General features: G+C 41.1%; 1 protein-coding gene across 2 annotated transcripts in view; it reads right to left on the bottom strand.

Moving 5' to 3' along the window:
• LOC146989066 (contactin-associated protein-like 4) overlaps positions 1-22,561 on the bottom strand; it is a 115,481-nt gene that overhangs the window by 63,759 nt on the left and 29,161 nt on the right. For both annotated transcript variants that reach the window (XM_085775002.1, XM_085775004.1), the window contains exons 3-5: positions 13,050-13,243; positions 6,646-6,793; positions 5,391-5,594 (exon numbers count right to left, since the gene is read on the bottom strand). In XM_085775002.1, coding sequence (XP_085631128.1) covers positions 5,391-5,594; positions 6,646-6,793; positions 13,050-13,243 — 546 coding nt within the window. The remainder of the gene's footprint in view (positions 1-5,390; positions 5,595-6,645; positions 6,794-13,049; positions 13,244-22,561) is intronic.

Genomic DNA, 22,561 nt, shown 5'->3' with positions numbered 1-22,561 from the left:
ACCCTCTGCTTTCAGAGGGCAACAAAGTGGCCAATCATTTACATTTTACTTTCCAGCTATGGAGCTGTGTGTGGAGCCTTTTTGAGATCCAATCTGCTGCTGCTGCTGCTGCTGCTGCTGCTCAGAATGACCCAGCAGTCAGCCGCCCTGTAATACAGCTGCAGTACAGTAAAGAGCCCTCCTTCACTATCTTCGCTGTTCCAGGCTCGTCTGAAGAGCAAAACTCTTACGAGGCTGTTTACAACAGGAACTCCTGCAGGCTCACTGTAAATCACTATAGACTAAGTGGAAAGCGAGTAAGCAAATGCAACAGTAATCACAACAATTCATAGTCTTGTATTTTCCGTGCCAACTGGCAGACTTTGTCCAGGGAGATTCATCTCTTTTCAAGAGCACTCTACAGACGCCTGAGGGGGGCGGAAGAAGTGGGGTCTGGCTGAAGCTTTTGTTGCTCTGTATGATTAGTGGAAACCTTTTGTGATCGTGCTGATGTTTTCGTTACCATAAAATCTACTCTTTCTACAGTGCAAAAGCACGAGCAGCAACTGGAAACCAGCCGTACCACATCCTTATCATTGAGAAGACAGGCTACCGCTTAGCATGCAGCTCGGCCCGCACGCCTCTGTGATGCCATCCTAATTTAGTCGGCAACACTTAACACCATTCGTCCAGAACGCACTGGACCAAAACACTGTAGCCCTCGGTATATTTACTCCAGTGTATTACAGCATCCTGGTGACAGTTTAGAATTGAACTGAATTATGAAGCAGTGGGCCAAATTATAGCAAAATGACATTTTGATAAATGTAAAGCAGAGAGGAAATGAGATGGTTTTGGATAGTGGGCATAAATCTTAATGAGCCAGCCAATTTATTTCAACTGCTTGGACAGCTTCGGGCAGATAGAGGGGCCATCTCTCATTGTTGTATTTATTTGTTTGTTGCCTGTCTGCCTGGCTGCCTGTCTGCTCACTGTGTGTCGATCCGTCCATTCGTTTGTCTGTCAGTCTTCATTCGGACATTAATTTATGCAAATAGCTGTTACTCTCCAACTAACAAAAACACATCTGCGCTGTCTGAGCTCTTTATGTTTGTGAGTTTATAAGCTGTATGTATCCCTGATGCTCGGTATTAGCCATCATTAGCCATCTTTAAGACCTCCGTGTCTCAGCCAGCTCGTTTTTCCTCATGATCTAACATGCATCACTGTTAAAGAGAAGCTCAGGAGCAGTTTGCCAAAGTATGTCTTAGAAAATCTCTCACACTTTTCTATGAAGAATCCTCTCCTGTCTCCTCCTCTCCTCCTGTCTTCTCCTCTCCTCTCCTCTCCTCAGCAGCTGACTGTGGAGGAGCATGCTGTGGCTCAGGGTGGATGCTCCAAGCTATTGATCTAAATTACACTGTCTACAGACTGCAAACTCCTGGGAGAGTCAGAGGGAGGGAGGGCTATTTGAAAGAGAAGGGGGAGAGAGGAGGAAGACAAAGAGCATGCAATTGAAAAAAGGCAAATAATCGCCTGTGGGGAGAAAAAAAGAGAAAAAAATCTAGCAGGGCCAGAATTGGGGCGACATATGAGAGAGACTGTGATAAATAACAATGGAAAGGGAGGAAAATAGAAAAGGCAGAAAAAGAGGAGGTGGAGGGCAGCGAGGTGGGCAGAGGCACGGAGAGAGAGAAGTCTGCTCTGACAGCACTGTGATTGAGGCAGAGCATGTTTTTATTTATTTTTTATTTTTCAGTGTTGGCTGTATACTGCTGGATTATAATAGTTTAATCTAATCTTTGCTCTGTTACAACAACTAGACGCTGTTTGTTTTTGTTTTCCCGGTTTCCCAGAGTTCTTTGAGTTGTTTTGTTGAGCAGCGGGGAGCTGTGACAGGCGTCACTCAGGGAGCTGATGTCATGCAGGCTGATGGCTTTCGCAAATGACACCTCAAGCTGAGAGACACGAGATGATACCACCTGGGAATTAATTCTCTTCCACCTCCTCCCTACTAGAGGGCATTGGATAATATTCTGTTATATTGTGATATTGTGGAGCGGGGGTGACAGAGCGAGGTTAAGACAACTATGAGGGATGGCAGGAAGCAGAGAGAAAGTTGGGTTTCACCAAAATTGGCCTTATTTTCCTCAGAAAAGTATCAGCCAGGTTTTTTTTTTTTAGCACGTGAGCTCCTCTCTGGATTTGTTTTTCATATTAAAATAGCTCACCTTTATACATTATGCAGCAAAACATCATTTTAGAACAATGCAGGAAGTGGAGCGCATAATGTGTCAGAGTGAGCGATGGAAGCTGTTCAACATGTGGCTTAATCAGACATGCAAAACCTCCACCACCACTGACATTCAACAGGTGGAGTCTATATATAGCCACAGTGGTACAATTAAATGTCTGAGTATAATGCGCTCATTACTGAAACTACAAAAACAAAATGCTAAAATGTCTGCATGGAGCTGATTTCCCTTCTTATCCAAAGCACACAATTACACCTGAGGTCAGCCTCATTACAATGCTCCTGCTCACTCATAACATTTCCATATGTCCACATGTGCTCAAACAGAATATGGAAATCCAGTACAAATATGTGAACCTGAGTGAATATGATATGCACTGAAATAAAGATGCCTTCAAGGCCCTGACTGTATACCTGCATCTTCACATTATGTTAGAATGGTATTAGAACTAAGTCAGTGTTTCCCCTGCAGAGGTTTTTTCCTATGATTCAAGTCAAAGTTGCAACTGTGTAAAATCATAAGTGGAAACTACTGTAAATAGTCCATTCACCAGGTGGATGTATTGCCTTGAAGCAGCAAGCCCACTGCCTGAAATCATGCAAACAACAAGCAACATCATGTCTGCATGTGATGGATTTGCCTTCTTTGCTCCTGCACAATTGTAAACTCGGTCGGCACTGTAACAATGGTCATACTCTCTCAGCTCTCCACTTGCTCAGTTGCAGAATATTTCTGTCAAAACTATACCATAGGCAAGTTGATGTTAAATCATACTATTAAATTCAACTCTTACCTGAGAGTATAGAAGATCCTAACCCTCTATCCCTCATGTTCAATAAGAATAAAAGAGAGTAAAACAAGTGTTATTTTCAGAGGAATCCTTGCTGGGATAGCTGGATAAGCTCCAACTATCTAGCTTTATGATTAATTATCCACAGTTACACACACAGTGAATACAGTATGAGATCATTTAGTACAAGAAAACCTGCATGGTTTCTCAGGAAAAAAATAGTTTGATATTCCAGATAAAAGAACAGAAAACCCATGAATGAAGGAAGGAAAGGAACGGTTACTGAGCAGAGCACTCGAGTGCTCCAGCAGCCAGATGGCACCGTCGATGAGAGGTTTACCATATGGCGGTAATGTGACGGCCTGGCAGTCGGACAACACCTCAGGTTTAACCTCATTCACACCCACACACACACACTCCAATAGACTTCATAATGCTTCATCCTGTGCGAGCAGAGTCCATGGATCATATTAAACTGTGCAAGCCCACTGTGCTCCGCAGAGTTCATCCTTAACACATGTTGCTAACATCAATCATAGAATAAGAGAGAGAATATGAGAAGGAGTCAAACTGTGAGAGAACTAGAGCGAGAACGTCTGGGGGGAAAAAAACTACAATTAAACTACTAGAGTAAACGCAATTCCCCCAACAAACGATGCTGTCACCTTAAGCCTGCAGAGGTGAACAGCACCAATTCTCCATATGTCTGAGTGTTTTTACTTTTTTGTTGTCTGAGACATATGGACAGACAAACAAGGACTTCACTGCAGCGAGCTCATTAGGAAAAGCAGAAAGAAGTGTAATTCTCCTGAGTTTCTTGAAATTGGATCAGTGGTATCTCAGAAATCACTTCTGACAAACACATAAGCAAACTGGCAGATGGATAGAGAGCAACTTGTCTGTCGCTCCCTCCGTTTCATTGTGGGGACAGAAATGTGCTGGATATTAAATTCCTTATAAAGACAGAGGATGGTTCTGGAGTCTCTGGAGCCTGAATAAGTGCATAATTACACTGCACCGTTTAGGTGTTTAGCTGACATTTACTCAGAGCAGTGAACAATGACTGAACAACGAATGCGCTGACAGAGCTGCAGAGTTTGCCAGAACAATAATCAGATAGAACTTCTAAAATACTTTAATGATTTAATTAAAACATTCAAAGTTTCTGCTGCTGTGAAGTGGCTTTCAATTGTGGTCCTCAGAAAAAACTTAAATATATTCAAGCGTGAGAACCATCTCTTTAAAGATTTAATAAACCAAATTATAATTGTTTTGTCCTCCATATCTATCTACCATGCTGTCACTGTGCGCTAGCTTTCACTCACTGAGCATCACTCCAATTAGCATGATGAAACTCAACCATGATGGAGCTGTTGGTGCCTTTATCGGGAGATTTTTCATGCAAATCTTACACCAACAATACGGGCTGCTGCACATTTAATTGACTAACAGGGTGTGAGGAAGTTTGTGCTTCTGTTTTTGTAGTTAAAGTCTAATATTATGTCTAATATAATTATTTTTATATGTTGACACTTATTAGCTGTGTCTGCACTCATCATACCTGGCTTGTTAGCATGGCTTGTAAACAAGCTAATTAGCTGGCAAATGAATTAACCTTGGATTAGCCTTCAAGCGAAACACCCTGCTGTGCTAAATATTGCTAATGGGAGCGTGTAGTATGCTTGCTACAGTTATGAAAACATCATGCACCAAAGTCTCAGCTCCACACAAGCTCCACCTCTTTGCACAATTTTGCATTTGCTGCTTTTGTTAATAAGCAGAGTCAGGAACTGCCAAGATGGCAGCAGTGCAGCAGCCCACTCTGAGCTTCAGAAACCCACAGCTGACGTCACAGAGGCTACATCCACCTTCATACACAACCTTTAATCATTACCATGTAGCAATATTCAAGTGTATTTCTATGAACTGTACTTATTTTTCATTTTATTTACAATCTCAATAGCAGGCACATCAGGGCTGCAGCCATGTTGCACTCATCGGTGCACAATTCTGTTATGTAGTCAGTTTCTATATATTGTATACACTATTTATTCAACTCATTCATTCAATTTTCCTTTTTTCTTTGTTGACTGTATTCATTCAAACTTGAAGGTTATTCATTAAACCACAGTCTGACCTGCTGCCCACTGGAGCAGTTAAGGTTAAGGCCCTTACTCAATGGTGGTGGTAATGAGGGAAGGGTTAGTGCTATATCTTTAACCATCCCAGCCCATAAATGGTGCCTTATGTTTAATTCACTATTTATTTTATGTCCTGTTTCTGAGCTGCTGTAACATGTGAACTTCTCCTCAGGGATCAGCTGGTTTTATCTCTGCCACACGTTGGAAGATTTCATGTCATCGTACCTTGTTGGTGATAGAGCAGCAGCCGTCCTTTCTCCAACACCAGAGTGAGGCTGTGATCTCTCTGTCCCACTGCATGGAGCAGCGTCCCAGAATTCCCCAGGGTTTTAAACTTCAGAGAGATCGTCTCCATCTGTGTCCGGCTCGGCCTGACGCTCAGCCTGAAGACCAGACTGCTGCTGCCATCAAAGTTGGCCACGTCAGACGCTGCGGAACGACACACAAGGAGGAGGAGCCATTAATTCACACACATACGGTGCAACAGCGTGCCTGTATAAACCACATTTTCTGTTATGTATGTTTGAAACAGATCAGTATCAGTACAAAGTACAAACTGTTCACTTTTTAACCTCTAACTTCAGAGAATATGTAGCTTCAGCCCCTTAACATCTGTTTTAACATCTGTCTGTCACCTGTTTTTCCCCATTAAGTGGTTTCATGATTGGAGAGAATCCAATTCCACACTATCTGACACTGTCTATATGAAATAATGATGGTCTGGTGTTTGCTTGGAAAGTGCAGAGTCGAAGTGAAAAAGTTAAAGTCTAACTCAACAGCACCTATAGATCATATGCGAAAGAGATATTACAGTAAAAATCAGCACAGCAGGAGCAGTTTTGATGTTTAGTTTAGACAGTTTAGTTATGACTGCAGCCTTAAACACCTGACTTACTTTCACTGACATTTCATAGCTAAAGCATCTGTCTTATAAGTTCAGTGTTGTTTCCATTGTTACTGAACATTGTGAAATGATGATGTGGTCCCTATGCACCTTAAAACAAACAACAGCCCATAATCTCTAATGTGTGCCATTATTTTTAACTGCTTGAAAAGTATTGATTCTCTCTATGAGTGAATCGTTTCTAATGAGCATGAAGACCTTTGGCCTCTTAATGTACAAACAACTCGAAAACATCACAGTAAAAAGGTGTGGTGGACTCTCTGCTAATGACTCGAGCGCAGCAAGCACACACGTGAAAAAGACCAGTGTGGGTAATTACATCTTATTGGCATGAGAGCAGAATTCATATGAATCTGTATGAAAAGTAATAATAAATGTTTTTTTTACAATGTCAGCAGTTTTCCTGTCCCAGCTCAAATTAAAAAGAGATCTTATGTTTACAGGCAGGATAGAAACCCACCCGGGGAGTATTGTGGGAGCAAATGTAGGAATTAAACACTTATATGCTATGATATAAACAAACAAAATCCAGATACTGTCCTTATGCCTGGAGTCAAAAAATAAAAGCCAACTCACTATATCGACATCCATAGATTTCCAGTCTGAGTCCGATCCGCCCAGTGGGGTTCCAGTCCAGGGGGATCAAACGGAGATAGCGAGCTATGACTGGCTGTTCCAGTTTGTACTGGACCACAGTGTCTGCATTGCTGTTACCTGGAAAAGCCTGACACAGAAGAAATGCATGTTAGTTTCATGATTTTTACATGATCCAGACATACGTTTTAGGTACAGGGACACTGGATTCACTCAAATCATTTCTGTCAGCCAAAGATTTAGAAACTTTGGTTCACGCTTTTATTTCCTCGCGACTAGACTATTGTAATTATCTCTACTCTGGAATCATCATCATCAGCCCTATCCCGTTTACAGCTAATCCAAAATGCAGCAATAAGACTCATTACTGGTACCAGAAAAAAACATTCATATCTCTCCCGTACTGGCCACACTTCACTGGTTACCTGTTAAATATAGGATTCATTTTAAGATACTTTTATTTGTTTTTAAAGCACTGCATAGATTAGCAACATATTATATCTCCACCTCTTGTTTGTTCAGATCCACCGACACGTCATTGCTGTTCATCCCACCTACAAAACTAAAAACAAGAGGTGACAGACCCTTTTCAGTTACTGGTCCTAAACTATGAAATTGTCTCCCACAAACAATCAGATCTTCACCCTACATAGACACCTTTAAAAACTCAGTTAAAACTTCAGTCTCATGAGAACTTCCCATCCCATCATTCCCACTCACTTGTTGTTTTAAATGTCTCTTTGTGTCTGTCCTGTCTTTGTTTGAATTTATTTTGTATGTAAAGCACTTTGGTCAACACCTGTTTTTAAATGTGCTCTTAAAATTGACTTGACTTTTTTGTCCCTAGCTGATGCTCACATGTTGAGCTAAGTGGTTATTGAATAAGGTAAAAGTTACAAACTTCATTGTGGTGACAAAAGTAGCCTATGATTTGCAATGAGATGATCTTTAAAACTAAGAGATGCACCACTTCCTGTTGAAATTTATTGTCCGAATGTGGAGAAAAACTCTTCCCAACATATGTAATCCTGAAGCATTTTCAAACTTAAAGCTCACAGAGGCGATTGATCCTTACTGCTAATAATCTCTCTCTCTCTCTCCTCTTCTCTCCGTCCAGTGATCAATACCTGGGACCTGTTCTGTCTCCACACCGAGCTTCTCTTAAAAGACTAATGGCTTCTATTTTCTCTCGATCGGCTGCATGTGTAAACCTAGTGGGACTTTCTGGTTGACAGGCGAACAGCACACACAGAGCAACCCTGGCAAAGACAAAGAAAGTGCATTTGTGTGCATGTGGTTCACTTGTGTTTGTCTCCTCCCTACTTGTGAATGTGTGACATCCCCTGTCCATGTGTGTGTGTGTGTGTGTGTGTGTGTCTGCACAGTGTGTACTGATGTGGCTGTGTGAGTGAAATTGGCTTTCCTGGTGCTGCATAATTGTGATCTCAGTGGCGTCTTCGGGCGCTTTGAAGGGCTGAGCCGGCTGGGCAGCCAAGCGTTAAGCTCAACAAATGGCTCTGTTTCCTGCTGAGGAGGCTGAGGAGAGCGGCACCGCGCCTGCCTGCCCGAGCATCTTTTGAAATATGAGTAGCCTCAGACAAGCCTCTTTTTCTCTCTCTCTTCTCTCACCTCATTATTGAATTGTATTATCCTTAACGCGCTGGCAATATTGTGCACCTGACATTCATACCAATACAGCATACCAGGTTAAACTGAACTGAAGTGACAAAGGTAGAGAAGAAGAGGAGGAGGAGAGCATAAGGTTTTTTACTTCAATCTTCGTAAAACCTTGAATCAAGTTAAACTTTTGATAGTTGCATGTTCATGATTGTTGCCTTTGAATTGGTTTTACACATACTAGCTCATAAGTTGTGTAAGACTTTCTCAGGTGTGTAATCATTTACCGCCTGGCCCAATGGTTAGGGAAGTGGTTCCTACATGCACCTGCCTAAATACACCCTCATACACGTCCTTCACTTGCAGATTCCTGTAAAAATGACTAAAAACAGTATCTTTTTGAAAAGTTTAAATGAGATATACATCACTTTTAAGAGAGCAAGCATCACAGGATCGGCTGCATCTCCTGGCAACAGTGTGACATTCTCCAAAAACAATAAATAAATAAATGAACAGGTCACTGGACTAGAAGTATTAAAACAGACTCTGTAGCATTAAAGCAGAAGTAAGCGATCCGGTCGTTTTGGCTAATGCTGCGTTCCAGGCAGGCTTTTGAAACCGTAAATTACAGCTTCAAGTCACAACTTACGACTTTGTAGCGTTCCAGGCAACCCACTCGTGTTTTTCCGACCTGTTTTACCTGTGAAAGTCACTATAGCGGCCACTCGTAACTTCCGACCCGTGAAATTGTACCAGTACGTCTTTTTTTACACTCTATACCAGATCGAACTGGTACGACTTCACAGGTCGGAAAAATACGAGTTGCCTTGAACGCACCATAACAGTCCTCGTCGCTACGTCACCACATTCACGCGCATCCCTTGGCTGCACACACAGCCCTGCATGCCGTTCTCTCTCCTCATTGGATAAAAACTGTAGGATACGAGAAAAGTTTTCTCCTCGGCTCAGAGCAGAGCAGAGGGACTGACAGACCCGTGTTTCGGTCCAAACACTCCATGTAAGTGATTGCTGCCGGAAGATATAACTATTTAAGACTTATATTAACACAAATATATCACTTACTTCTGCTTTAATCCTGTAATTTTACTATCTAAAAGTTTTCAGTCATTTCAACAGATTGTTCTCAAAGTTGGCAGGTTACCAGCTCTCTGGGAAAAACTAAATTGTGAGTTGTGGTGAAGATTCATCATCTGTTAACCTGACAGTCCTTCCACAAACTTCTCTAGGCCTTGCTAGCATGCACCTCAACACATGTCATTTGTTTACATCATTATCCCCAGTGGGGTTGCCAGGTCCACTTTTTTTCAGTGAAATTGGGTTACCCAGGTGTTGCTGTGGGACGATTCTGGTGTGTTTGCTGGTTGAGTGGACCTCTTTTACGGGCAAATGACATTAATTATGCTATCTATAAACAGACATCCATGAATGAAATTAAATCAATATCAAAGTTCAAATTGGAGTATACGGGCACACACAGACCTGGCAACTCTGTCACCTCACCCTCCCTGATAACCAAAATGTCAATATATTATCTTACAGCTACATTATAATGAGTTGTAAACAGTGTTTATCTATTGATCTTCATTACACATTACTTATAAGTTACCTACTTTGTTAATATTAATAAATCACTGTTAACTTATACTTCATTGTGGGGTTATGTAATGATTAATGGAGAACAAATAAAAGGATGAACACATTTGTATGCTGTTTGTCTTTTCTTTTCTTTTTCTTTTACTTTTCTCTGTTTATTTTTCCTCCTTGGGCCACCAACAGCTACTTAAATTAGACCATCTGTGAAGTCTGAAGGGGAAATCACTGCTGACAACACACCACAGAGACATCTGGAGCTTTAAAAACACCGTTAACACCAAGGGGTGGTGGAGGAAATGAGGATATCCATTTCCTTTCGCAATGGTAGCATTTAGAAATGATCCAATACGCGTAAAGCTCTCCAGTGTACATAAAGGTTATTAGAAAATTCAGTGAAGGTAAATAATGCAAGAAAATGGACCCACTGAGTGCTATACTGTAGCAGTGTGGTAGTTGATGGAGCTCTAGCACTGTTGCATCGTATTTTATGATAGGACTTCAAGCCAAAAACTGAATGCAAAGTTTTACACTTGCGGAACTATAGTTTTAAAGTGAATGAAATGTTTACTATTTGCATTTGAAACGTACGTAAAGGAGTAGGGGTGAACTAAGTAGCATTACTGTACTTGGGTAAAGCACAACAAGTAAGTCAAAACTTGTGAAGCTGCTTCAAGAAGACGGAGTTACTTTGCACTGTGGGGGAGAAGAGGGAGAAAGACAGAGCATGTAAGCTAAGAAGTCAGAGAGGCTGCGCTGGATCCAGCTGTTTTTGCAGTCAAATCTCCTCCTTAACAGACACACTAAGCTGGCCTGACTAATATATGGAGCTTTAAAAAACACTCTGAAAGCTGATCTTGGTTTATCACCTTTCATGCTGAGTGTAAAATCAACAAGTTTTTTAAGCCGCAGCCCCATTTCTTCTCTCTCTCTCTCCCTTTTTTTTTTTTTTTTTTTTTAGCGATGACTCCCAGGCTTCAAATCCTTCACTGGGAGAAAATCGTATCCTGTCAAATCAGAATCAAAAGCTGCTCTAAGGGCTGCTACTGTAACAAGAAGGGTGCACTGTCTACCATAAAGGAGGGAGGAGACGCTCGACTGCCTCTGACTCATGTCTAATGTTGTTCAATCAAGCGAGGCCTGCACAGCTTCCTGTCATCCCGACATACAGTAGTTTGCTCATTCTGCACAGTGGTATGTGCTCTCTCGCTTTGCTGTAAAATGAGATGGGTAATAGTTTAAAAATGATAGAAAATGCTGGGAAATAATGGTCTTTGAGGGTGAGGGAGAAACACTGAGGAATTCGCAGTCACGAAGCAAACAGCAACACCGAAGGAGAAGCGGACGGAAACAGACTCGGCTGTGAGTTTCTCCACAGTCCATTTGGAGACGGTCATACATCAGCTGCACTGCAGAATATCTAAATCGCCATATGCATGTCTCAGCCAGCTCCCTCGCAGATTCACATTTACATTTTAGGCACTGAGCTGACGCCGTTATCAAGGCTGGCTCATGGTGACTAAGCCGGCAAGTGTTTCATTCAGCGCCTTGCTTCGAGACCGTTGATGGACACCTTCGCCGCCGCAGAAAAAAATCAAAGCTGTGACTTTTTTGTAGTCTTTTCCAGCAACAGTGCCCGCCTCCTGTCAGCAGAGGTTAAACTATCCGACAGCAGCTCCATGCAGTCGACGGAGCCCTGCCCAGGTTCCTTTCATTGTTCCATCCATTATTAATAAAGAGTGAACGGGCTCCTGGTGAGAAGACTTGCCTCTGCAGGCGGTAGCAGTCGCCGGAGATAATGTAAATTATGTGTATGACAGTGAGGCCAAATGTATTATATAACTTCAATGAAGCCGAGTGTTGAGCTGCACTCCACCCAGAGCTCTATTCACACTGTAATATTGTCTATAACAGATGAAACGGTGCAGCTTGAACCCAAATAACAATACATGGGGGATACTTTACACTAGTTTTTATAGCCTAACATGCAGCTATTGGTTTTCATTCATTTTTAGTACAAATCTAAAGAGCTTTGTAGAGATGGGAAATTGCTCTGGGAAGGTAATCCATCACAGAAAAAAAAATTGTTTTCATTATAGAGATAATTTTCACAACTCGTGTGCTTTGCAACAGCTGACAGGTACAGCAGCAGCTGAATGACTCAGCATCAATCATTTCACCTGCACAGACATATAAAAAGGAAATAAGTTGATCTTCAAAACCACAGTGATGTGAATCATTTTGTGTCAAAAAAAACAAAAACAAGACTAGGTCAAACCAGGCATATGTCTAGACTGCTTTCATCCTAATTTTACAACTTTGATGTCGTCTGAAAAAACCCTACCAAAGACATACATTAAAGACAAAGACTGTGCTGTGATACTGGCTGCATTTACTTACAAAATGATCACTCAGAGAGAAAGTTAGAGGAGACAGACTAACTTTTCAGTCACAGTGAGAAAGAGACTTGAAAGAGCAAAGCACTTCTGTTATAGAGGCAGGTTTTTATGTACAACTCTGTCTGTTTGATATGTATGATTGGTGAAAGCAGTAAGTACAAAGCCTCATTACCAAGGCTCAGTGTATTGGAAGTGCTCCTCCTCTTCCGTACCATTCACAAGCAGCTGGAGAGAGCAGAGCAGAGCAGCTCAGTAACCCACTGTCCTATCATCATTCAGATTACAGGGCTGGCCTCACTGTTGTAGTCCAGCCAAAAATGTATCATCATGAATTGGAAAACTTGCTGATGTGTAAAACCCTACTGACCTATCAGCTTTCCTTTGCCAGCTGACCACTATATTCATTCTATCTTTATCATGTTTGAAGTTCACTTCAAAACCACAAATTTATTTCAATAGGCATTTTATCCTGATTTGTATCATCACGATGTTGAGTGAATCAGATCAGGGATCTATTTGCAGAGATTTGTGGTTTGTTCTCAGTATGCAGACATTACTTTCTGACTGATGCTGCACCCTGCTCCATTAAATTTGGAACATGAGATAATTTAGTTTCTTTCAACAAATGCATGAGCATGAAATCCATGTAAGACTCAAAATATATCTGCAACTTGAAAGCGAACACAAACTTTATATCTTCATGCTGTCAGTTTTCAGTAAAACTAAATTGGTTGCCAATTATGACTGAAAGAGAGTTACCCCGAAGCTGTCCTCCTGTCTGTGTTGTCTCCAGTTGTGTCCCGTGTCACTGAACATCAACAGGTAGGCCGTCAGCCAATCGGAGCTGCCGTATCGTCCCTGCGTGGCCACGGCTGTGATTTGGGTCCGCCTGCCCAAGTCCACCTCCAACCACTGGTATCTGTCGGAGACAAGAGGAGACCAACCTCCAGCTCCTGTAGGGAGGACAGAGATAAGAAGAAGTGTGTGTCAATAATGAGAATCACATCTCACTTGACTCACTAATGTGTGTGTGTGTGTTGAGAAGAGGGTTGACACCGAGGCTGACAGAGGTCACCGCAGACCGAGCGAGCAGCGAGACACAAACTGTAGGAGTGAAATATGATTCATTACATTTTAATCTACCTGAAATTAAACCTTAAACCTGTGAAACCTCCGTCTGGACGAGTCGCTCCGTGCTGAGATTTTTAAAAGGCAGCCAACAACAAATGTTACAGTTTGGATCTGAATGCAAACTGCTTGTTTATGTGTTTGAGTAATGTGCACAGATTAGTGGTGAGGAGTTCACAGATGACAGGAATACAAACGCGCTGTCTAAGCTCATGCCCTGTGTGCAGTTATAGTGGCTGTCGACAGTTTCGCTTATGTTGAAAAGTTACAAAATACAGTGTAAATTTAGTTTATCCTCAGTCTGACTTCTGATTTAAGTCCACTTACATGCTCCCAGCTTTAAAACGATGCCCTGGGTTTCATGATAAATAATAAATCCTCATAATCAAAGACATTAAGTGGGATATTTGAGTCATAAACACTTTGAGATGGATTAAACTATATTTAAAGCGACACTCTGACACCAAGTTGACAAGTGGAGCAAAATAATTTAAGAGTCAGTTCATTCACCTTTAAAAAACACTTATATGACTTTGTCTTTTCAACGGTGTTTTGGAGATGTTTGCGTATTATTTGTACTTTCTGTCTTGGCGACAGCTGTTGCAGCAGCTGGAAGGCGGCGCCCAGGTGTGTTTGAGATTAACAGACACTGTGTTAATACTGCAGAGTAAAATAAAAGTCACTCCCATCAGCCCTGTGGGACGCCCGTCACTGGCAGCTGAGGGCGGGTATTATTCAGCATGATATGAACTCCTTGGAGACTGAAAAAGCAAATTACTTCAGACAAAAAGTAAGTCAACGTGATCGAGAAAGTTATGCGGTGGTGTACGGTGTAAACATTAATGAAAAAGAGGTAGTTAAAAATAATAAAACTGGGTAATCAATCAAGTCTTAACAGCATCTTACAGCCATTTGCTGACTCAGCTTTATTTTATTTTAACTAGGAGCACATAAATGGGGGGTGGGGGCAGCTCGTTTAGTGCTTTAAAGGTAATTAAAATAATTTCAAAAATCAATTTTTCTGCGCTCTGTGTAACCAGAGTAGATTGCTGTGGTGTGTGAACAATGCAACAGTGTTTTGTGTCTGAGTCAGGGCTGTGAACAGTGACATGGAGTGAGACAATGACGTTTTGCAGATCTTAATTGAAAGAAAGTTGGAAGTTGGAAGAGACAAATAGGACTTTTATAGGTTTATATGTTGGTCAAAGGAGATGGTTTGTGGTCATAAGAGATACTGGGACAAGGAGCAGATGAGCATTATGATGCACCAGAGTCCAATAAAAGGTGCAGAGGGAAGGAAGCCATAAAAGAGGGAAGGAGGACGGGACACTAACTTTGCACTGCAGAAACTATTTTAGACTCCTGGACTCTTTTGTCCCCCAAATGCAACAACACAAAAACACTTACAGTATTAAATGAACTTACTGTACTTATTCTAAGAAAAAAAAACCCTGAATAAAACACTGTTAATTATCTTGCTTATGCCCAGATAATATCCTGAGCTCCAGATTTAAATATAATGCATTGGCACAGTCATCTTTTTTCAGTATCTGTGGCATTTAAAAGCAAAAGCTCAGCAAAATAAATAAATAAATAAAAGCCACACAAGAGTATCTCGATTTGAGCAGAGAAAGGTCTCGGTTTGAATTAACCTGACTGAGAAGTTCTGTTACAAACAGGAAACAAGCAGAAAAAAGACCAACACCTCTGACTTCACCCAGTCTGAACCCCGACCTGTGTCATGTCAGAGGCTGCTCTCATGGGGAACTGATGGACTGATGGAGACGGTGAGTGGAGCAGCAGCAGCACAGAGCAGTGAGCATCATGAAGAGACGAGGGTGAGCTCCGTGTGGTGCAACAGCAGAGGGACAGAGGGACATGCAGGCTATAAGGTACCGACAAAACTCATACAACTGCAACCTTATTTCTTCTTTGGATGCTGCTGGCATCCTGTGTGTGTGTGTGTGTGTGTGTGTGTGTGTGTGATGGAGGGAGAGAGGTCGAGAGATAGACAGGGAGAGCAGGGGGAGCTATGGCAGAACCTGATTATGAAGAAACATTGCGGGTGATGGAAAAGGCTGCTACAAGATAATGACACTTTGAATACTGAGAAGTGTGTGTGTGTGTGTGTGTGTGTGTGTGTGTGCAAGTGCATGTTGAAGGAAAAACTGCTGAGTCAGACCGAAGCAAATCCATGCTGCCTGAACAGCAGATGGGATTTCTTTCCTACAGAGCACACACACACACTCACACATACTCACACACAAAAGCTTGTGGATGATAAAACAGCCAGCCTAAAGAGCACTTGAGATTGTGTTGCCAAGGTGATGTCATGCTGACATGAGGCCAAGACAAATCAATAGCACAACACTTCAGACACATTCCCCTCATCTCATCATGAAACCACTTTATACTGAAACAGCAGATCATTGTCGTAGTGACACAACCCAACCGTGTTACAGATGTGGCCGTCCACCACCACAGCTGGCAGCGTTATAGCCAGTTTGATGCTGCAGTGAAACATCTGAACCACTGACAGTTTATTTTCTTCACTTGTTGCAGCAGGAGAATCACAACTTTAACATTGTGTCTCACTCAATCATTTCTAATTTTACTTCCTCATATGTTTGGATTTGCTGCTTTCATTTGTTATACATGACACCAATTGGAAATCTTTTAGGATTTGTAAATAATCCACTGTAGTTATGCACATAAAATGGAAGAAAAACAGATTTAAAGCATAAAAAAAGCTTCAAGAATCGAAGCGACAGCCACCATGTGTGGGGATTTGTTTGATTGTAAGTAAAACTGATTTATTGCTGAAAGAAGAGCAGCGCAGTGAGAGCAGCTGGGAATAAACTCATCGTTCTAACAAAATGAGGAAGGAAACATGAAGACCCCCAAAACGAAAGACGACAACATCAGCGATTTCTCAACTCGGCTGCATATTTTTCCTCCCTCTGTATTCGTTTGCCAGTTTCTGACTCTCTCCCCCCTCCGTCATCGCAGCCCAAACTCATCCCAACGCCCACCTGCACACCTGATGAGTCTCCCCGGTGCAGCTCGTCTCTCCTCACTAACCCTCCTGGCTCCTGGCCGTGTTGCTGCGAGTTTATTTTCAACCTCGCCTCACATTTTGCTGACCTCAGCTTGGCATCTATTTTGCCTGGTAGATTTTTTTTTTTTTTTCCCTCTCTCTCCTCATTTTAACTCAGTCGCCCAGTTTGATTGCAGCCTGCCGCCGCCGCGCCAGCCAGAGACAGTAAACTGCTTTGTCTGTGAATCCGGCTCTGGAGTCTAAACCTCGGTGCGGTAGTATATAATGAGCAGTGACACAGCAGCTACTGGTGATGATCAAAGAACAGGGAAGTCTCTGCATCCAGCATCTTTTTCTTTTTTTTTCCTGGTGCGTAATAAGCAGCAGAGTTATGAGGGGGTGGGGGTGCGGTCTTATTATTTCTGTAACTCATCAGACCAACATTTATGATGCATGAATGAAAATGCATTAGGCTACACTGACTCAACCTTAGTTTTGGATATTTCACATACTCCAAATGACACAGAGTTTAGACAAGATATGATGTGAGGAGTAGATATAAAAAATGAAGAAATATGAGGATTATTTAATTATCTTATGCTCTTTGGGGGATACAGGATGCAGTTTTTTCCATAATGCATCAGAACCTTTTCTTTAAGTCATTGTGACTTTTTATAGTGACGTGATTTGTAACACAGCAGAACTTTATTATCTATATAAATCCTGTTGTGTTATCAAAAAATTTAGTACACGGACAACTCTAATTCATCATGATTCAGTGTTTTGTTTCAATTAAAACTAGATTTCTGAATGTTCATGTCTGGGTTGATTGAACCGTGCCTCAGGTCGTCTACTTTCCTCTCACGCTAGTGCTTTCTGTTTTTTTTGTTGTTTTTTTTCCCCCTCCACCAGCTGTTGCAGTGCTGTGTTTGCTGCTCGTTACGGCAGCAGCTAAAGGCCAGAGCTGGTAAATACCTCAGTGACAGACACGAACACCGACAGCACAACAGGAGAGCGCAGACACACTGACCTTTACTCATTACGGCTGGACCGAAGAGGGAGGAAGCAGAGAACACACACAAAGGAAAGAGGGAGAATGAGACAGAGAGAGACAGATAGATGGAGGATAAACTGACATCTCCAGGATGGCAGGAGGAGGGGATTAGAAAGAGAACGAGAAGGTGGAAGCATTAGCTCATCAACAACTGGAGGAGAAAGAGGACAAAGTGAGGAGGCGAGAGTGGCAACATGGACATGTGTGTGGGAAAAATCCACTAGTTAGTCACTCACAACTTGACTGATCAACACAACAACAGTTTCCGTCTTGCAAGACTGTCACTTCTGATCCCATTAATCTGCTCGTTTTCTCTCTGTAACCGTCTGTAATGACGCCAAAGCTTCTCCTTTCACACGCAGGAAGGTGGCGTAGGTTAAAAACGGGTCAGGAAATCATAGCACGTTGCCATAACGACCCCACTCATCATCAGCAGACAATGACTTTTGGGTTTAACCACATTAGAAAGTCAAATATTTTACAATTCATCAGGATTCATTTTCACATGTTTATTAAAATATAAATAAAAAATATACTTATTACCATAATTATGCAAAAAGATTCAAATTATGTTGATTAAAAGTTGTAATTCAGGTACCGGCGGGATTTTCCAAAGATACATTTCTTGTAATTTTTGGGACACAGTGACTAAACTACTGCATATTCAAAACTTGGGTTTCGGTAAAAACAAACTTTTTCAGACCAAGGACTCCTAAACTAAAACAAAATGTGACCACCGATCCCAACCTGATTAGATTTTTACTTTTTTTAAATGTTCAAACCCCATGAGGAAGACCGTCAGTCATTGTGTTAGTTGTGGATGGATGAAATAAGAGTGAAAATAAAGTATTGCCAATTCGTGAATAACTTTTTCCTTATTTGATATACAACAACAAAACACTGATAAAAAATAGTTATTAGATGTTAAATTTTGCATGGACATAAACACAAGCCTTTTATTTTCCTATAATGAAAGTGGAAACTATCTTAATGAAAAAGGACACGATAAAGAATCTGATGAAATGTTAAGACCAACAGAAACTTTTTAATCTGTATTGGAGATATAAATGAAAAAAAGATGTAAGTGTAAGCAAATAAGAGATTTACTATTTTAAATTATAGGTTCAATTTCAACATGTCTCACTGAACACCAGGTTTGTGGAGAGTGTGCAGATAAAATCAATACAAGTTTTATTAGTACATAGTTGCTCAACAGAGACAGATTTTTAGAGTAAACCCTAAATTGAGTGCAGAAATATTTCATTAATGAAATAGAAGCCTTTAAAAAGCAAACGGCAGAAAGGTCAGTCGTGAGCTAATCCACTGGTGATTCACAAAGTGAGTGTCCATGTTCTCGTTTACTCCAGTTCTCTCAAATAAGTAAATATGTGTCATTGCTGCTCATCATACATGGATTTATTTGGGCTAGCATGAAAGCATCAAAGGGAATGTTATTTTGGATGCTTCCTCCTGGCTCAGCATTAGGATACGAGCCAAGGACGTGTGGTGTCAGGGCTGGATTATGACTTTTTTATGGCGGCAGGAGTGGGAGATGGAACAGAAACCCAGATCAGTTGCCACAGCAGCAGCGAGTTCGTGCCCATCAGAAACCACAAGTGTTTTACAAGTATCCTTGATTTACTCTGAACAGGAACAGTATCTCAGTGCCTGACATCGTTTTAAATCAAAATCAGAACCTGCACCGGGGGCGGAGTCAGCTGGGAGACCTCCATATGCCACTGAGTTTAGATTAAATGTGAAGCAAGAGTTTGTTCTGAACCTTGTAATTTGATATAAGGATCAAACCTGCATGTGAAACTGGAAATCTCCCAGGAGCCCTTTGAAACTTAAAGCTGCATAGGCCATGTGTCAGTACATGTATAGTATTAAATGATGACATATAGGCCGCCTAACCTCCCCTGACAATGTCTGACTTTGACTTGCAGAGCTTAACCTACAGTATTTGTAAAGTAAGTACAGTAAAGTTCATGATACCTACACCTTGCAGCAGTGTAAACTTGCCCATCTCAGTTTGACTTACACACACACAGGTGCAGTAAGTTTTACATCAAACAGCAATGATGGATTTGTCAAAGCTGAGGAGACAAAGTTGGCTTCATCATCTGTACTGTAGGTGAGTTGTGGAAAAACCAAGGAAGCCTCCAAGGAACAACATTTCAGATTTTCACGATCAAAGAGAAAGTTGGTGTCCAGAGGAGAGATTAGAGTCTAAAAAAGAAACACCAGTGACGACAAACACAGATTAGAGACTGTGTGCTTGAAGTTTCACTCACGGCCATGAGGACAAAGTCCTGCACTGATGGATAAAGAATCATTCTCACATACTGATTATTGACTTAATATTTAAACCTAGTAACTAGTAAGTATGACGTAACTGTTCACAGGTAAACATCTAATCCCCTAGTTAGCTATAGTTACTCAACATGTCGTGTAATTTTACAACATAATATACCTCAAATATAAAAAATGATAACAAAATGATGTGTGGGTTACTTCAATTAGATATTCCCCACTTTATTTCTACATGCACTCTGCATAAATAATAAGGACATATCATAAAGAAACAACTGAATTCAGTTTAATATGATTTAAGACAATTAACCTGTTGTTTCTGGAAGTAAACTTTCTGCGCTGACATCTGGTTTTATCTACAGTACGACTCATCACTTCTGATTGGACTGCTATAAACTCATTAGTTGACATTGACAAAATGTATTCTGATTCTTGGAAAGTAATCACAGATGTTTAGATTATGGTGATATAAGATTATATAACAGGGTTTGGGATATTGCATATGGGTTAACTTAGGCATTTATGCAATTGTTCCAATTTCTCATTGTTTTAATTCATAATTATGTACTTTTATGTATTTTATATGGTATATGTAACATCCAAATGTACATTACATGCATATTACATTTGTTTATGTGAATCTTCAGGCAACATTGTTAGAAATGTCAACTTGCTACAACATTTCTTAGATTTAAATTTTGTAAATCACTTTGAAACTGCAGCTAAAAGTCAACACAGGCAGGATTTAACACACAACACAAACAACTGGTCCAATCTAATCCGGTCTTGTCCTGTAAAACAATGGCAGCGACACAACAGAGACACACTTCAAAGTATCGGCTTCTATAGCACCACGCCCACAGCTGGACCGGTCCCCTCCACACAGAGAATTATACCTTCAGCGTTTGTTGTTTTGTTTTTTTTTCTAAATAAGACAACAGAGGAACACGACATCCAGCACAGCCATCCTCTTCCAGTTTCAGTCTTCACCGTGTCGACTGTGAAACAGGAGCTGACATGACTCCTGTCAGGGCAATAGCTTCACTAAGAGGAGCAGATGTGAGCACCAAATGAATGCACTGTGTGGTTAGTGGTGATGCTTTACTGTGCCACTCAGCCAGAGGTAAAGGAAAGGTGAAGATACAAGAGGGAACAGTGAGACAAAAACAGGCCAGATGGGAATCGGGGATATAAGCCACCACATGAAAAATCCTACAAACGTCGGCAGGTCTCGGAGACGCAGACAGCCAGGCAGAGACACACAGCATTATCAGGTCAAGATTTTGTACATGCGTTTGCGTGGGCTTCAGGGGAATTTGAAAGCGTTTTAAGCTGATTTAAGCTGCCGAGTCACACGGCTGCAGTCGATTTTAGGTGGAGCTTATGGTGTTTTCATGACAACCTGGGAGATAATGCAGCTATATATGAAAATGACTCAGCAGCGGAGCAAACAAACAGCCGTATTAATCTTAAAAGTGAAATGCTTTTTTTTTTATACTGACGCAGGTCACTGGAGCATGTTTGCTGAGCGGCATCCATTATAAAAAACTTTCTAAACAGCGGGACACAGCTATGAAATCAGCTGTAGACATCTTGGCCGACGTCATTGGAGTGAAATTAGGACTGGACCCTGGAGGCGGATGGCTCTGGGGAATTTTAACAAACTGTGGTAGCAAGTGGAAGAAGTAGGAAGTAACAGGATGGATAAGTAATGAGACTAACAGGGAGTTTATAAGGAGAACAAATCAATGAAGTTCACAGAGGCTTCCGCTTTCTTAAGAAATACAACTTATAGAGCTTGTAAAAGAACCGTGTGACCTCTGTAGACATCAATCATGTCAAACAAAAGTTAGCAAGGTGCCTCATTATTATCATTACTGTCACAGTTTGGATATCACTCTATAAAAAATATAGACAAAAGAGTCAGACACTGCTCTGACAGCTCCCAGTAAATTTAATTCAACAGATCAAACAGAGACCTCTGTGAGGCATCACCAACACAAAGTCAAACGTCTTTAATCAATCTGATGCAGCTGGTGGAAACATTTCTGCCACTTGTTGTTTGTATCTGAAAAAATCTAATAATTTTCTCATTTTCTGATCCACATACAGTAGAAGTAGTCATAGTCCAGAGTTTTATTGTAATAATAAATGAATGTTAATTCAATATAATATATAGGTTGCACTTTTGCAATAAATAGTAATGTGCAAATAAGCACAGATTCAATTGTAGCAGGTCAAAGGTCAACTGTGAGACTTAAAAGATCAGTTTGGGGACCTAAATGACTATACAGACTTTAAAAAATGACAATACAGACTCACATGATCTGCCTCAGTCTGCATGGGTCTGCACAGACATTTACATGCAGCCCGAAATCTGCCCTCTACACTGTAAGGCTGACTGCACATGTGCTAGAAAAGTAAACTGGACATTTCTTTTGTGCACTGGAAATTACTGAAAATTAAGAAGTTGCATATACTTGAAAGGAACCTTTTTCTCTTGTTGTTCTCATGTTTTCTAATGTGGATGTTTGGGGATGTGTCCGTGTACATTTTCCTGATCATAAACTGTCCACAGTGTGAGTAGGGCTGAAAACCTCAGCGAAAGATCATTGTGAAAAGACACAGATTCCAAGAACAATAGGATGCTATTGTCAACTATTGGTACTGCTGTTCACCCAATCAAAATGGTTTATAATACTCCTGCCACAGTAACCTTTAAATATTGAAGTTTTGGAA

The sequence above is a fragment of the Trachurus japonicus genome, chromosome 4 (genome assembly GCF_045865225.1).
Source record: "Trachurus japonicus isolate A0001 chromosome 4, Traja_1.0".
In the NCBI taxonomy this organism is placed as follows: domain Eukaryota; kingdom Metazoa; phylum Chordata; class Actinopteri; order Carangiformes; family Carangidae; genus Trachurus; species Trachurus japonicus.
Note: the sequence above shows the minus strand (reverse complement) of the source record. Positions and strands in the feature narration are given on the sequence as shown.